Source organism: Gigantopelta aegis, chromosome 11 (assembly GCF_016097555.1).
Source record: "Gigantopelta aegis isolate Gae_Host chromosome 11, Gae_host_genome, whole genome shotgun sequence".
NCBI lineage: Eukaryota > Metazoa > Mollusca > Gastropoda > Neomphalida > Peltospiridae > Gigantopelta > Gigantopelta aegis.
Genome location: NC_054709.1, coordinates 13,173,346 through 13,189,947, shown reverse-complemented (window position 1 = coordinate 13,189,947; position 16,602 = coordinate 13,173,346). Strand labels below are relative to the sequence as shown.

At 39.0% G+C, this 16,602-nt stretch overlaps 1 protein-coding gene across 2 annotated transcripts in view; it reads right to left on the bottom strand.

Moving 5' to 3' along the window:
* Nucleotides 1-1,424: 1,424 nt before the first annotated feature.
* LOC121385362 (transcription factor CP2-like) overlaps nucleotides 1,425-16,602 on the bottom strand; it is a 28,511-nt gene continuing 13,333 nt past the window's right edge. Inside the window, exons 10-17 of one of the 2 annotated variants that reach the window (XM_041516018.1) lie at nucleotides 15,791-15,900; nucleotides 15,431-15,566; nucleotides 13,247-13,340; nucleotides 11,508-11,598; nucleotides 9,586-9,635; nucleotides 7,326-7,468; nucleotides 3,339-3,390; nucleotides 1,425-2,900 (exon numbers count right to left, since the gene is read on the bottom strand). In XM_041516018.1, coding sequence (XP_041371952.1) covers nucleotides 2,854-2,900; nucleotides 3,339-3,390; nucleotides 7,326-7,468; nucleotides 9,586-9,635; nucleotides 11,508-11,598; nucleotides 13,247-13,340; nucleotides 15,431-15,566; nucleotides 15,791-15,900 — 723 coding nt within the window. In that variant the 3' untranslated portion in view covers nucleotides 1,425-2,853. The remainder of the gene's footprint in view (nucleotides 2,901-3,338; nucleotides 3,391-7,325; nucleotides 7,469-9,585; nucleotides 9,636-11,507; nucleotides 11,599-13,246; nucleotides 13,341-15,430; nucleotides 15,567-15,790; nucleotides 15,901-16,602) is intronic. The other variant, XM_041516019.1, reaches the window with a different exon arrangement.

Below are 16,602 nucleotides of genomic sequence, written 5' to 3'. Positions count from 1 at the left end.
ACCGCCCCCTAAAAATGGTTTTTCCAGTAGTCCAATTTTTTTTTTAGATAGGGCGATAATCAGCTTTTAAAAATGTTATATATGTTTTCTTTTCACTTACATAATTATGTATTAATAAATTAAAAAATACATATATTAAAAAACAGAAGAAAAAAATAATAATTTGTAGGGTTGGGTTCCCAGAAACGATTTTTGTTTTTCAAGCCTATATATATATACGAGAACAAAAATAAATTAAGATGAAAATGAATTCCAGATTTGAGAATCAAATCAAAAATGTGGTAAAATCAATGCAATTTGCATCATTTTATAAATGAATTCATACACACAATCAGCTGCTATAATTCTAGAATGTTGTATGTTAGGAATTAACTCCCAAAAAATAAATGGAAATGGGGGGGGGGGGGGGCGGTTTTAGGGGGTAAATGCATATAAAATGTGCCAATGTGTAAGCTCAAGTTATGACCTAATTAATGGTATCGGGTAGATCAAATTTTTGTTTTCAAAATGGATGTGTGGGTTATACTGTACAATTGAGTTTAGGAGGACAGAAATATATTTGGGTCAGTTAAAAAAACACCCAAAAAACCGGGCAAGGCCTATGTTACATGTACATGTACAGTACTATAACCTAGGGTTATATCCAGCAGAAAAATAAAGAAATCAATGTTATATGCTTTGTATTCACAACTTTTGATTAGGTGACATGTGGCTAGGCGATATTAATATAAATATTATTAATTTCCATGACTACCATTCGCTACAAAATGAGGCAAGAGTCACTGGTCGAGCTGAGCAACACTGGCTGTCAAGCTTTGGCGTTCCAAAGAAGACTTTTATCATCACAACCGGACTACAAATCTAAAGCATGATCAACTATAGCTTGAACGCAGAAGAATTAAGATAGGACAAGAGTACTACAGTGTACACTGTAGCCCACCTACCATAAACGTTTCCGGTGCATTGTGATGATCAACCATAGACCCAACTATAAACCAAGTTTCATTCCAACTATAAACCAAGTTTGATTCCAACTATAAACCAAGTTTCACTGACCTAAGACTTGCAGTTTGTTAGAAACTAATCTGAATGCTAAACTTTAAGGAAAACATTGACACCACCGTCAAGAAGAAGAAGTTTGTTTTGTTTAACAACACCACTAGAGCACATTGATTTATTAATCATCAGCTATTGGACGTCAAACATATGGTCATTTTGACATATAGTCATAGAGGAAAACCTGCTACATTTTTCCATTAGCAGCAAGGGATCTTTTATATGTACCATCCCACAGACAGGATAGCACATACCACAGACTCTTGATATACCAGTCATAGTGCACTGGGTCAAATGAAAAAGAGCCAAATAAAAAAGTTTGTTTTGTTTAACGATATCACTAGAGCACACTGATTTATTAATCAACAGCTACTGGATGTCAAACATTTGGTTATGTTGATATATAGTCTTAGAGAGGAAACGCGCTACATTTTTCCATTAGTAGCAAGGGATCTTTTATATCAACCATCCCAAACCACCATAAAGAGACAAAAATAACCAATAAGAGTATGGTTTGTATGCTCAGTGAAAATGTTAGTATCAGTGAACTGCCCCATATACTTTCATTGCAAAATACAAATATTTTTCAAAATTACACTATAATGACAGTATGTAATAATAATATTAAACAATGTACCATTTGTCATTCTCACGTTTCTATTCATATTTCGTTTACACAACTGAAAACATGTGATGTCACGATAATTTTGTGGAAATGATGAAAAGTTTTCTTTTTTTCACAACAGATGATTCTAGTCAATAACGGACTGTTGAGACATTTGGATCAGTCCATTGTAAAAAAAAAAAAAAAAAGAGGGGAAATGCACAATGGCTGAGAGGTTAAGTTATAGTATGAAACAACAAACGTGCCTTTTGAGAACCATATAATAACAGCAAATGTTTTGTTTAACAACACCACTAGAGCCAATTGATTTATTAATCATCGGCTATTGGATGTCAATGTACACAAAACACTGTTGCCCACAGAATTTAATTGCATTATAGATATGTGCCACCTTCAGAAACATAAAACAAAAGTAAAATATTGTCACCTGGGGAAAAACGACAAAGAGGTCATAGAGACATAGTTACCCAGGAAACCATAAATCATTACAAGTGTTACAACATTCTGTTACCATAGAAACAGTAACACAGCTGTGAGTAATAAGTCAATTTTTTTTTTTTTTTTTAAATCCCTACAAATTCCAATGGCGGGTTCACATCGTAATCTCTCCTGTTAGTATTACATATTAAACAAGAGGAGACGAAAAAATGAAATCATGTATGAGCAATCCAAGAAATGAATGAATGAACAAACGAATGAATGGATGGATGGATGAAAGAACAAATGTTCGACACCCCAGCACTAACAAAGCAAACCAAGAGTCACGGTTACATCTGGTCGCGTTGTTTCCCTTATTTTTATAACCGGGAAATGAAGTGAGCCCTCGAAAACCTTGCCGATTTGCCGAGATTCCTCGGTGGTGCACTCTAGTGGTTTTTTCAGTTCCTGTAACGTATATTGCTTTGTCGAGTGGTACGCTGCCATTCGTCAAGTCCTAATTCACCAGATTATGTTTAGCAGTTTAGAGAAGTGCTTAGAGTCGACGTTCATTCCATGTTTCTCAGCAAAACGCGATACTTAGGACTGCTGTCATCTGCAGAAAAAATAAATGAAACGAGCATTTTTCAGTTCCTGTAACGTATATTGCTTTGTCGAGCGGTACGCTGCCATTCGTCAAGTCCTAATTCACCAGATTATGTTTAGCAGTTTAGAGAAGTGCTTAGAGTCGACGTTCATTCCATGTTTCTCAGCAAAACACGATACTTAGGACTGCTGTCATCTGCAGAAAAAATAAATGAAACGAGCATTTTGAGAGTACTGCTAAAGCAACATACATACAGGGCCCCAAGAAATTTCCCTCCTAAGGGGTCATCCAAAGTTTTCAACATTATCACAGTAGTACAAAGAGTACTACTTTTCCAGACCTCCCCCCCCCCACCCCCTAAATTATTAGGCCTACTTATCAACATTTTATTTTATCAGTGGTGCCGTGTCAAAGATGGCTGAAACAAGTTGATTCAGTACGTCTTCACGGGTTTTTTTTAGCTGCTTTCCATTCATTCTGACCACAAGACAAAAAGGATGTAGATGAAACCTATAGTACCCTCCTATTCCTAACATATAAAATGAATGAATGAATGAATGTTTAACGATACCCCAGCATGACTAATATATTAATGTCATGTATTTGTGAGTTAAAATCTTTCAAGTCCCATACCTTTCATTCCTTCGACAGAAAACCGCGTCTGGTCAGTGATGTTAGCCACAACCTGAAACAAAACAGCACATTTTCTCAATATATAATACACATATAGCAAACAGAAGGCGTTTTTTAAATTGTAGAAAGGGGACAGAAAACCGTGTCTGGTCAGTGATGTTAGCCACAACCTGAAACAAAACAGCACATTTTCTCAATATATAATACACATATAGCAAACAGAAGGGTTTTTTAAATTGTAGAAAGGGGCCAGAAAACCGTGTCTGGTCAGTGATGTTAGCCACAACCTGAAACAAAACAGCACATTTTCTCAATATATAATACACATATAGCAAACAGAAGGGGTTTTTAAATTGTAGAAAGAGGACAGAAAACCGCGTCTGGTCAGTGATGTTAGCCACAACCTGAAAGAAAACAGCACATTTTCTCAATATATAATACACATATAGTAAACAGAAGGGGTTTTTAAATTGTAGAAAGGGGCCAGAAAACCGTGTCTGGTCAGTGATGTTAGCCACAACCTGAAACAAAACAGCACATTTTCTCAATATATAATACACATATAGCAAACAGAAGGGGTTTTTAAATTGTAGAAAGAGGACAGAAAACCGCGTCTGGTCAGTGATGTTAGCCACAACCTGAAAGAAAACAGCACATTTTCTCAATATATAATACACATATAGTAAACAGAAGGGGTTTTTAAATTGTAGAAAGGGGACAGAAAACCGCGTCTGGTCAGTGATGTTAGCCACAACCTGAAACAAAACAGCACATTTTCTCAATATATAATACACATATAGCAAACAGAAGGGTTTTTTTAAATATATAATACACATATAGCAAACAGAAGGCGTTTTTTAAATATATAATACACATATAGCAAACAGAAGGTTTTTTTTAAATATACTACTCAAAAGAATTTAAGGGTCAAAAATTTATAACCAAATACGTTTCAGAGTGTATTAGATTGATGATGTAAACTACACCAAAAATTTAATTTATTGTTCCATATTTACAAAAAAAACACAAATAAACGTCACTGTATACAAGAAAGTCACATGACATGCTGTCAAAGTTGAAGGTTGTCAAACATGGATTTTACACATTAGAAGATTCATTTAATAGTGTGTGAATCCACCCCTGGCGCGAATACACTCGACACATCGTTGCCTCATGCTGTTGATCAGACGTCTGAAGAACTCTTGGGGAATGGCCTGCCACTCTGCCATAAGAAGTTGACCCAGATCATGAAGGTTGGCCGGATGGGCATGGTTATCCCGAACTCTCCTGCCTAATTCGTCCCAGGCGTGCTCTATTGGGGCCAAGTCAGGTGAATATGCTGGCCAATCCATCCTGGCGATACCTTGTTGTCTGAGAAAGTCCGTTACCACCCTGGCGCGGTGGGGTCTGGCATTGTCATCCTGCAGAACTGCCCCGCCGCCAATCTGCTGAAGGCCTGGGAGAACCAACGGCCGGATAATCTCATTCAGATAGCGGATTCCATTCAGATTGCCATCCACCACATAGAGGGGGGTCCTGTGGTGGATACAGATGCCGCCCCACACCATGACGCTGCCACCACCAAACCGGTGATGTTGTTTAACGTTAACGTCAGCGAAGCGCTCCCCAGGACGTCTGTAGACACGAACTCGACCGTCGTTGAACTGGAGACTAAACCTGGACTCGTCAGTGAACATCACTCGACCCCACTGAACACATTGCCACTGCAGATGAAGCGTGCACCAGTGACGTCTGGCCGTTCTGTGACGTGGTAGGAGTGGTGGTCGAACAGCCTGGCGACGGCAGCGTAGATTATTGGCTCTCGGACGATTGCGTATGGTTTGATCAGACACTCGAGTTCCAGTCGCAGTCCGCAGATTGTCACGTAATCGGCGTGCAGTGATTGTGCGTTGGCGTAGAGCCATATTGGTGATGTAGCGGTCCTCTCTATTTGTAGTGCTTCTGGGTCTTCCCGAACGTGGATGATTTCGAACAGAATTCGTTGCTTGGTACCGTTGCCACAGTCGGCCAACGAAACTCTGACTGACACCAAGTCTCAGAGCAACATTTCTTTGCGTATTGCCATCCTGAAGCCAAGCAATAGCCCTTCCTCGATCTTCGATAGTCAGTTGAAGTCGTACCATTGTCGAATTTGGAGTGTGCACCGTACACGAACGCAAGCTCCAATTATACGGAAATTCAGCATTGGGAACATGGAATACACGTGCAAAGCGTGCAAATGAAGCGCTTTGTGAAAAAGCAAGTTATGGGCACTTAGCAGACCTTTCGCTTTCTCCCTAATTTACGTGCAAATGTAAGCATGTTTTCGCCATTAGAACTAGTCGACAGTGTCAATGACAGTGGCTTTTAATTCATTTATGGGTTGCTTAGACCCACTTTCGTCAAAATGGAACAATACCATGCGTGACATTATGGTCTAGCTAATGTAATTGACATTCAGAAAATAATGTCGAAAATATCGTCTGACCCTTAAATTCTTTTGAGTAGTATATATAATACACATATAGCAAACAGAAGGCGTTTTCTCAATATATAATACGCATATAGCAAACAGAAGGCGTTTTCTCAATATATAATACACATATAGCAAACAGAAGGGTTTTTTTAAATATATAATACACATATAGCAAACAGAAGGCGTTTTTTAAATATATAATACACATATAGCAAACAGAAGGGTTTTTTTAAATATATAATACACATATAGCAAACAGAAGGGTTTTTTTAAATATATAATACACATATAGCAAACAGAAGGCGTTTTTTACAATATATAATACACATATAGCAAACAGAAGGCGTTTTCTCAATATATAATACACATATAGCAAACAGAAGGCGTTTTCTCAATATATAATACACATATAGCAAACAGAAGGGTTTTTTTAAATTGTAGAAAGGGGCGGGACATAGCCCAGTGGTAAAGCGCTTGCTTGATGTGTGGTTGGTCTGGGATCGATTCCCGTCAGACGGTCCATTGGGTTATTTCTCACTCCAGCCAGTGCATCACGACTGGTAGCCCAGTGGTAAAGCGCTTGCTTGATGTGTGGTTGGTCTGGGATCGATTCCCATCAGAGGGTCCAATGGGTTATTTCTCACTCCAGCCAGTGCATCACGACTGGTAGCCCAGTGGTAAAGCGCTTGCTTGATGTGTGGTTGGTCTGGGATCGATTCCCATCAGAGGGTCCATTGGGTTATTTCTCGCTCCAGCCAGTGCATCACGACTGGTAGCCCAGTGGTAAAGCGCTCACTTGATGTGTGGTTGGTCTGGGATCGATTCCCGTCAGAGGGTCCATTGGGTTATTTCTCACTCCAGCCAGTGCATCACGACTGGTAGCCCAGTGGTAAAGCGCTTGCTTAATGTGTGGTTGGTCTGAGAACGATTCCCGTCAATGGGCCCCATCAGGCTATTTTTTGTTCCAGCCAGTGCACTATTACTGGTATATAAAAGGTCATGGTATGTGCTATCCTGTCTGTGGAATGGTGTATATAAAAGATTTTTTGCTACTAATGGAAAAAAAGAAAGAAATGTTTTATTTAATGACGCACTCAACACATTTTATTTATGGTTATATGGCGTCAGACCATACAGATTTTGAGAGGAAACCCACTGTCGCCACTACATGGGCTACTCTTTCCGATTAGCAGCAAGGGATCTTTTATTTGCGCTTCCCACAGGCAGGATAGCACAAACCATGGCCTTTGTTGAACCAGTTATGGATCACTGGTTGGTGCGAGTGGTTTACACCTACCCATTGAGCCTTGCGGAGCACTCACTCATGGTTTGGAGTCGGTATCTGGATTAAAAATCCCATGCCTCGACTGGGATCTGAACCAGGTACCTACCAGCCTGTAGTCCGATGGCTTAATCACTGCGTCACCGAGGCCGGTCATATGGGTAATAAATACATGTATATCACCCCTTACAGAATCTCAGTCGAACGGTAAAGTAACCTGTACACACACCTCGTCTGTTACTAGCACGTGAATTCCCGACGGTCCCTGGATGTAGATGTCTCCTATCTGTGACACTGGCATGCCGAACAGTAGCGCCAATCTCTGCGACATTTCTGGTACAGTCATTTGGTCGAGGTACAGTGCGTGATAAACTGAAAAAACAAACAATTTAACATTAGTGTTAAAGTGACAGACCTTAGACTTAGTTTTTAAACATTACAACATATTTTTCACTATTAAAACAGAGTTTTTATTATAATTTAAGTCAGAAGTACTTACATTTTATTGTTTAGAATATTCATTTTCGAACACCTTAAGTGGTTACGGTTTTTGTAATATCCCAAAATGCATTTTTCATCATTCTAAAAATGAACATTCATCTGAGAAGTACTGATTATCGAGCTAAACTTTAGTTATTTTTACGACGGTATTTCCCCCGTTTAAACTTTATAGATTTTTGCTTCTCTCTGTTATATCTTTATCCCAATGTGTTGTAAGTTTGTAGATTAACTTAATTTACTATCCGTTTTCACTGGTTGACACTACAGTATGCACCTTTAAGTAAAGGCACTGAAAGCAGGGGTAGAGTATCATATGGACTGGGGGTTGGAGGAAGGGGTTTTTTCCTAACAAAAACCAAGCAGACCCTTTTTGTCTACAATTTCCTTTGAAACTTATATGAATACCCAATACTGCATTGTTAAAAAAAATAGTTTATCCCCAGCTGGGGAGGGGGGTGGTGTTATCCAAACCACCATCACCACCACCAACCCATGTTTCTTGAAAAATAAGCCTAGTGTGTAGTAATCTATGAATAGGTTATTAAAAAAAAATACTGGCCTCAATGGTGTAGTTGATAAGCCATTAGACTTTTAAAGATGGTAGATACTGGGTTCGTATCCCACCCGAGGCAATGGGCAAGTTTTTTATTCCAGTATTGGCCCTGCTAGCCACTTCATGTGTGCGATTATGGGTGTGTCTCCTGAGGGTATAACCCGACATGGGCAACGATTATACAGCAGGTAATGCAGGTTCCGTTTAGCATGGGCTCTAGTGATACCGATACAGATCAACATACAGCGAACGTAGTCCTATACCAAATGGAAATATTGCAGTTTCACAATTCATTTCACCATCACCTATGTCTGTCTGTGATGTTCAAACAAAAACAAAAAAATTCCTTGTTTCTATGCAATAAGTTTGTAGCATTTTTAGGAAAAGAGTGAGAGAGAGAAGAAAAACAATAAATTAAAAAAAGATTTTTGAGAGTACTGTTAAAGCAATACATTATCCCTACCAAAGCCCAACAAATTTTGTTATTTTCCCCAAGTTCAAGGGCCATAACTCTGCCAAAAATGGGTAAACTGTCATAACTTTATCTGTAATTATAGTACCTGATAAAGCTATACACGAATTGTCAGATCAACATCTTGAGGCCTTGTTTAAAAAATGTCTGGAAAACTGGACTTGGAACGGACAGATGGACAGACAGACGACACAGACAAGAGGACATAGATGACACCTATATTCTCCTATCCCTAGCCATGCAAGACAGGCATATTCCATGACGTCAGCTCATGTGGAATAAATCGGTCTTGCATGACCACGTGACTTCTGTTGTTTGAGCTGATATTAACATTGGGTGACGTCACGTAAATGGCAAAATAACGCAAGAAATGCTTTTTATATTTCATAAAAACAATGAAACCTGCTGTCATACTGAAATTATACTATCATTTTCGGTTTATACTTTTAGTATAAACCATTTTTGGGTACGATCTTTTCAACAGTTATGATTTTTTTTATTGTAAAATAATAATAAAAAAATATAGGTTTTTCACGTTTTCCCAAAATACTTGTTTCTGGATGAGAGAAAAATAATCCTCTATTATGTATCCATGTGGGACAGGGCTATTCCACCCTTGGGTACATAATATGATGTCAGGGACTCAGCAAGCCTTGTCCCTGACAACAATTTATGTACCCTCGGGTGGAATAGCCCTGTCCCACATGGACACATATGAAGGATTTTGTTAGTCCCCTCTAGTTGGACTGGGCAGGGGTGGCACAGTGTAAAAAATAGTGGTACTGCTCGAGGTTGCCAGACTCTCCTTTCAAATACAACAAATATATAACACACAAAACAAAAAAAGTGGCACGGCCACCCCTGAAGGGACTAATAAGACAGACCTGTCACCTATACGTATAGGTCACGACAAATTCCCATTACTTTCACTACTAAAATCCTTCAGAAAGCATCTGAACAAACCTGATTCCAACTCTTGACAAACATAAATCGTAAGTCGCGGCCTTACAGCTCTGAAATGGTAAAAAAACAATTAAAACAATGTTATCATTAGCCATAGCATTTTAATCTGTAGTTACCTGTCAGCATAAGCGTACGGGATAGAGATACAGGGGCTGGAGAAAAAACTCAAAGTAAGGCAAAAACTCGCAAAAAGTGATAACCTGAGACCTTTATTACCATGTATTTCCATTATTCTACCCTCAAAATACCGGCCTCGGTGGTGTCATGGTTAGGCCATTGGTCTACAGGCTGGTAGGTACTGGGTTCGGATCCCAGTCGAGGCATGGGATTTTTAATCCAGATACCAACTCCAAACCCTGAGTGAGTGCTCTGCAAGGCTCAATGGGTAGGTGTAAACCACTTGCACCGACCAGTGATCCATAACTGGTTCAACAAAGGCCATAGTTTGTGCTATCCTGCCTGTGGGAAGTGCAAATAAAAGATCCCTTGCTGCCTGTCGTAAAAGAGTAGCCTATGTGGCGACAGCAGGTTTCCTCTAAAAAACAGTGTCAGAATGACCATATGTTTGACGTCCAATAGCCGATGATAAGATAAAAAATCAATGTGCTCTAGTGGCGTCGTTAAATAAAACAAACTTTACTCTTTTTTTTCTACCCTCAAAATTAGTTGTAATCTATGTAAAAATGTGTAGTGATTTGTTTGAAAACCTATATAGCTATTTGGCAGTAATGTTAATATGAATAAATCTTGCTATGCAGATTCTGACATTTTTGTTTAATTCGGGAAAAAGCCAGCCTTCCGACCTCCCCTATAAAAATGGGAGTCCCTATGCCTATCAATACTTTTTATAACCGTCAAAATGATATGCAATGATAAATTTAAATAAAGTACTAAGTTCAATACTGTTTTAGAACCAGGAAATAATCAGCGAGATGAAATTGCTACTGTCTGGTCCCAAAAATAAAGCTGATATTAAACATTTAACCTGAACATAACAAAGTTAAAGGTTATTTTGTTTAACGACACAAAAGTACATTGATTAGGTAATCAGCAGCTATTGGATGCCAAACATTTGGTAATTCTGACACGTGGTCATCAGAGGAAACCCGCTACAAGTTTCCAGAATGCAGCAAGGGATCTTATATATGTATTTTCCCACAGTCAGGAAAGCACATACCACGGCCGTTGTCCAGTTGTGATGCACTGGTTGTAATGCGAAAAAAACCCAATCAGTTTAATGGATCCACTGAGGTGGTTTGATCCTGCGACGCAAGCACCTCAGGCAAGCACTCAACCGACTGAGCTAAATCCTGCACGACATGGAAATGAAATGTATATGTTAATGGTACCTAAAAAGTAAAGTAAAGTTTATTTTATTTAACGACACCACTAGAGCACATTGATTTTTTATCTTATCATCGGCTATTGGATGTCAAACATATGGTCATTCTGACACTGTTTTTATCTTATCATCGGCTATTGGACGTCAAACATATGGTCATTCTGACACTGTTTTTTTTTAGAGGAAACCCTTTGTCGCCACATAGGCTACTCTTTTATGACAGGCAGCAAGGGATCTTTATTTGCACTTCCCACAGGTTAGGATAGCACAAACCATGGCCTTTGTTGAACCAGTTATGGATCACTGGTCGGTGCAAGTTTTTTGCACCTACTCATTGAGCCTTGTGGAGCACTCACTCGGTATCTGGATTAAAAAGCCCATGCCTCGACTGGGATCCGAACCCAGTACCTACCAGCCTGTAGACTGATGACCTAACCACGACTCCACCGAGGCCGGTCTAATGGTACCTAGCAACATGTACACTGTAGATAGCTGGCTAAGCATAATATTAATGTTATGAATACAAACAAATGTTATATTTACTGCAAAAGAAAAATATTAAAAGTTAAGATCAACCAACCGTGACTGCAGACAGTTATTCAGTCTAATACCATCAGCTAATCCGCAGATCTGTATCAAATCTTCTCGGTTGAGTCGTAGTAAATCAGCACCTATTGGTTGTAAATTAATCTCAGGTTTAAAAACAGTAAAAATACACAGTACATTGATTTATTAATCATTGGCGATTGGGTGTCAAACATTTGGTAATGTTGACATATAGTCTAAAAATGGAAACCCGCTACATTTTTCCATTAGTAGCAAGGAATCTTTTATATGCATCATCCCACAGACAGGATAGCACAAACCACGGCCTTTGATATATCAGTTGTAGTGCACTGGCTGGAACGAAAACAAGCTCAATGGGCCCATCGTCGGGGATCGATCCTAGACCGACCGCATATCAGGCGAGCACTTTACCACTGGGCTACGTCCCACCCCTAATGACATACTAATGATACAGTTAAGGATGAATGGAGAATTCGAGTCAGCAAGACAAACAGGATTCCACATTCTTAACCTTCACAGGATAAAGCTGAGAACATACATTTATTAACCTGTTATTCTCTATATAACAGTCACAAGATTAAAGGAATGAAATGTTTTATTTAACGACGCACTCGACACATTTTATTTACGGTTATATGGCGTCGGACATATGGTTTAGGACCACACAGATACTGAGAGTGGAAACCTGCTGTCGCCACTTCATGGGCTACTCTTTGCAATTAGCAGCAAGGGATCTTTTATATGCACCATCCCACAGACAGGATAACAAATACCACGGCCTTTGATATACCAGTTGTGGTGCACTGGCAGGAACAATAAATAGCCCAATGGGCCCACCGACGGGGATCGATCCCAAACCGACCACGCTTCAAGCGAAAGCTTTACCACTGGGCTACGTCCCGCCCCTTTAAAAAATTAGTGCAGTATTCTATTTCTTACAAATCCCCGAAAAGCAAGTGTGAAAAGAAATTTATGTCTTTTTTAACAGTTACATGTAACAGGCCGCAAATAATTTCTGGTTGTGTTAATTTCAGTGGACAGTTTGGCTTTAATTCCTAGGCTATTATGATGAAACCACCACTCAGATGTCTTTAAATTGAACACCAACATGTGGGATATTACTACATTGTATATGATATTGTAATTTTCACAGTGTTCTCTTCAACATTTGTGTAAGGAAAAGGAAAGTTTGTTTTATTTAACGACGCCACTAGAGCACATTGATTTCTTTTATCTTATCATCGGCTATTGGACATCAAACATATAGTCATTCTGACACTGTTTTTAGAGGAAATCCGCTGTCGCCACATAGGCTATTCTTTTACGACAGGCAGCAAGGGATCTTTTATTTGAGCTTCCCACAGGCAGGACAGCACAAACCATGGCCTTTGTTGAACCAGTTATGGATCACTGGTCGGGTTGAGCCTTGCGGAGCACTCACTCAGGGTTTGGAGTCGGTATCTGGATTAAAAATCCCATGCCTCGACTGGGATCCGAACCCAGTACCTACCAGCCTGTAGACCGATGGCCTAACCACGATGCCACCGAGGCCGGTCATTTGTGTAAGAAAGACAATACAATAATGAAGATGAGTAGAACCAGTTTTCAACACAAAACATTTAAATGATTTCCAATGGGTCTATTATAATTCATGATTTTTAACTTGTGACATTTTCTTTTACGTAATTTGTTCTATAGGAAACGGGGGCAATACATTATAAATACAGGTAGACAGTAGCCATGTGAAGTTACCTGAAAAGTTTTGGAATACCCGGGTATAGTTAGAAAACCTGTTAAAAATCAGCCACTGAGTAACTTCAGAAGCTGTAGTATCAGCTGCCATGGGCTGAAATAAACAACACAGTAAATTTAACAAGTGTATAGGTTACACACCACCATTAATTACTCCATGCAGTTCAATACAATTTCTATGTCAGAATATATTCTGTGAAAAATACAACACTGTCGAGAGTCATGTGTCTACTAATTTTAGGTAGTGCCCTCAACTGACAAGTACTGTAGGTTCTGTTCAATTAAATGTCTATAAACCTTTTCATTTCACTGTGACGAACATCTACAGGTGCAACTATAAACCAAGTTTCATTGACTTAGGACTTTCAGTTTGTGATAATCTGATCTCAACATGAAACCTTTAATCTTAAACTTTAATGTAAAAGTTGATGCGGTCGTCACCACCTTCAGAAAGGTACTATCAGGCTTTCTCCAAGAAAATAATTTGAGAGTACATAATAAAAACAAAACAGACCATACGTGACACTATTTGGTGGTTACGGGTTTGAAATCTTTTGAAATTGGACATTGCATTTTATGCCCTTTGCTAAATATTACAGAGCAATACTCTCACTATAATTTTTGTAAAAATTAAAAATATATATATCCATTCTTTTTCATCTTTCTTCTTTTCGTTCTTTTTTGTAATGATATCACAGGGAGATGTTTGCTGCCAGGATGAATCTCACAGTGACACGGAGGGATTCCTGGTCTCCATAAAGTTTTTCTTCTGTGTTTTTGGTGTTGGCCAGTGAGCATCTCTGAGTTGGCTGTGTTGTTGGCTGTGTTGTTGGCTGTATTGTAGGATGTGTTCAACAGTTTCTGCGGCTTGTTCACAAGGACAGATTGGAGAGGAGACAAGTTTAATCCTGGCAACTACTGCCCAAAGGCTGATGGATCAAAGGTCGTGGTTTGTAGTGTTCTTTTCTATTGGTGAGCATCTCCGAGTTGGTTGTATATATATATATCCATTAATTTGCAAGATTCCATTAATTTGCACGATTTTAGGGCACGTAATTTTACCCTTCATACCATCTAGCAGAAACCCTGCCTATACGTCACTTATTCAAGTGATTGACAATTGTTTGAGAAAGTCAGTAGCCCTTAACAAATGCTTCGGCTACTGCCCTATGTATTATAGTAATGCATCTGATAATTTCTACTAGCCAGACCAAACATTCTCTAGGCAGGACAGGGTTCATAGCCTTAAAGACCAAACAAATTCAAAGATTTTCAAAGACTTTTACCTACCATTTTCAAAGATTTCAAACACTTTTACACAGCAGTCAAGGACAATAGAATGCGGAAAAAAATGCCAAATCAGTTTGTTTACGTTGCTGTCTATAGCAAGATATTGGGCTTTTTTACATGCATCATGACAGGTTAAACATTGTAACTGGAAAATATCACGTGCATGCAGATGTAAAAGTATTGTGTTATGATGTAGCTATGCCAGCAGAAACAAGGTCAGAGTATTGATGTTGATTGAGAAAAATGAACAATAAAATGAAAGAATGAACACAATACGAGAATTTAAAGACTTTTAAAGATTTTTATTACAATTCAAAGACTTAAAAAAAAAAGAGTATTTTATTGTTAAAGTAAAGTTTGTTTTATTTAACGACACCACTAGAGCACATTGATTTTTTATCTTATCATCGGCTATTGGACGTCAAACATATGGTCATTCTGACACTGTTTTTTTAGAAGAAACCCGCTGTCGCCACATAGGCAGCAAGGGATCTTTTATTTGCGCTTCCCACAGGCAGGATAGCACAAACCATGACCTTTGTTGAACCAGTTATGGATCACTGGTCGGTGCAAGTGGTTTACACCTACCCATTGAGCCTTGCAGAGCACTCACTCAGGGTTTGGAGTCGGTATCTGGATTAAAAATCCCATGCCTCGACTAGGATCCGAAACCCAGTACCTACCAGCCTGTAGACCGATGGTCTAACCACGACACCACCGAGGCCGGTCAAAGACTTTCAAAGTCCTAAAAATCATTGTTTCAAATTCAAGATAATTTCAAGGAATTTAAAGACTGCTATGAACCCTGCAGGACCGATGGCTAGTGGATTTGTTAAACTCTGGGCTTTTTCTTTCTTAGGTGAGACAAAAAAGAAAAATCTCCGTTTTACTTACCCCTGCAAGTGGTTCTGGTTCTGGCTGCCGTTTGCCTGTGATGACGGGAGATGTGGGCGTCCGCACCACCACAGGGGTGGATGTTGACTGGGGGGGAGAAGGAGGACTCACTGTACTGGGGGGAGATCTGCAACAACTGTAATAAGATCAGTTATGTGTAAAAAAAAAAAAAACATTTTTTAAAAATATCATTTTCTTGGAACCAGTCTGTACCAAGAAAAATGGGCTGACACTAAGTTAATTTTTTTTCCAATGTTCAGATTATAATTTTTAACGACTTTTTTTTTACACATTAACATATATAGGTGTTATGCTGGATGTTGAAAAAGTTGGTGATTTTAACACGAGAGAAATACTTGCCTTGTTTCGCTTAGACTATTAGCAGCCATCGGTGATATGCTAGATATTGAAGATGTTGGTGATTTTAACACGAGAGCAGCTTGCGCGGCCAACACCTGGTCTAGTGGAACCTGAAATCAAGCAACACACACAGTTACAAGACTTCAACTTAAGACAAATTGAGGGCAGTGGAATTTTTTTTAAACACAATGTTTTATTTAACGACGCACTCAACAGTTTTATTTACGGTTATATGGCGTCAGAGATATGGTCACGAACAACACAGATATTGAGAGGAAACCTGTTGTCGTCACTTCATGGGCTACTCTTTTTGATTAGCAGCAAGGGATCTTTTATATGCACCATCCCACAGACAGGGTAGTACATACCACGGCCTTTGATATACCAGTCGTGGTACACTGGCAGGAACGAGACTGAGGTAAGTGATTAATTGCTTTCTAAACATAGATTATGAGCAGCTATTTAAGATATTCAGGAGATAACCATATTAAGTTTTCAGATTTGCGGGTGTTATTGTCTTATTTAATCCTGTAAATGTCATTTTCAACCGAAGATGTTAACCTGATGTTAAAAATAAAACATTTGCAGGCATCAAATAGACAATAACACCTGCAAATCTAAAAACTCCATATGGTCATGTCCACTGTAAACTGTCCTTTGACGTCCATCTCATTTTTTCACGATCTGGCAGGTCCTATCGTTTGCTGTCCACCTTCACATCCCAGTCCTTGTCTCTCCAACCATGACAGATGCTTGTCTCTTGTGGCTATCTGTGCTACACACCTGCCATTTCCCATCAGCTTTTAGCTGTG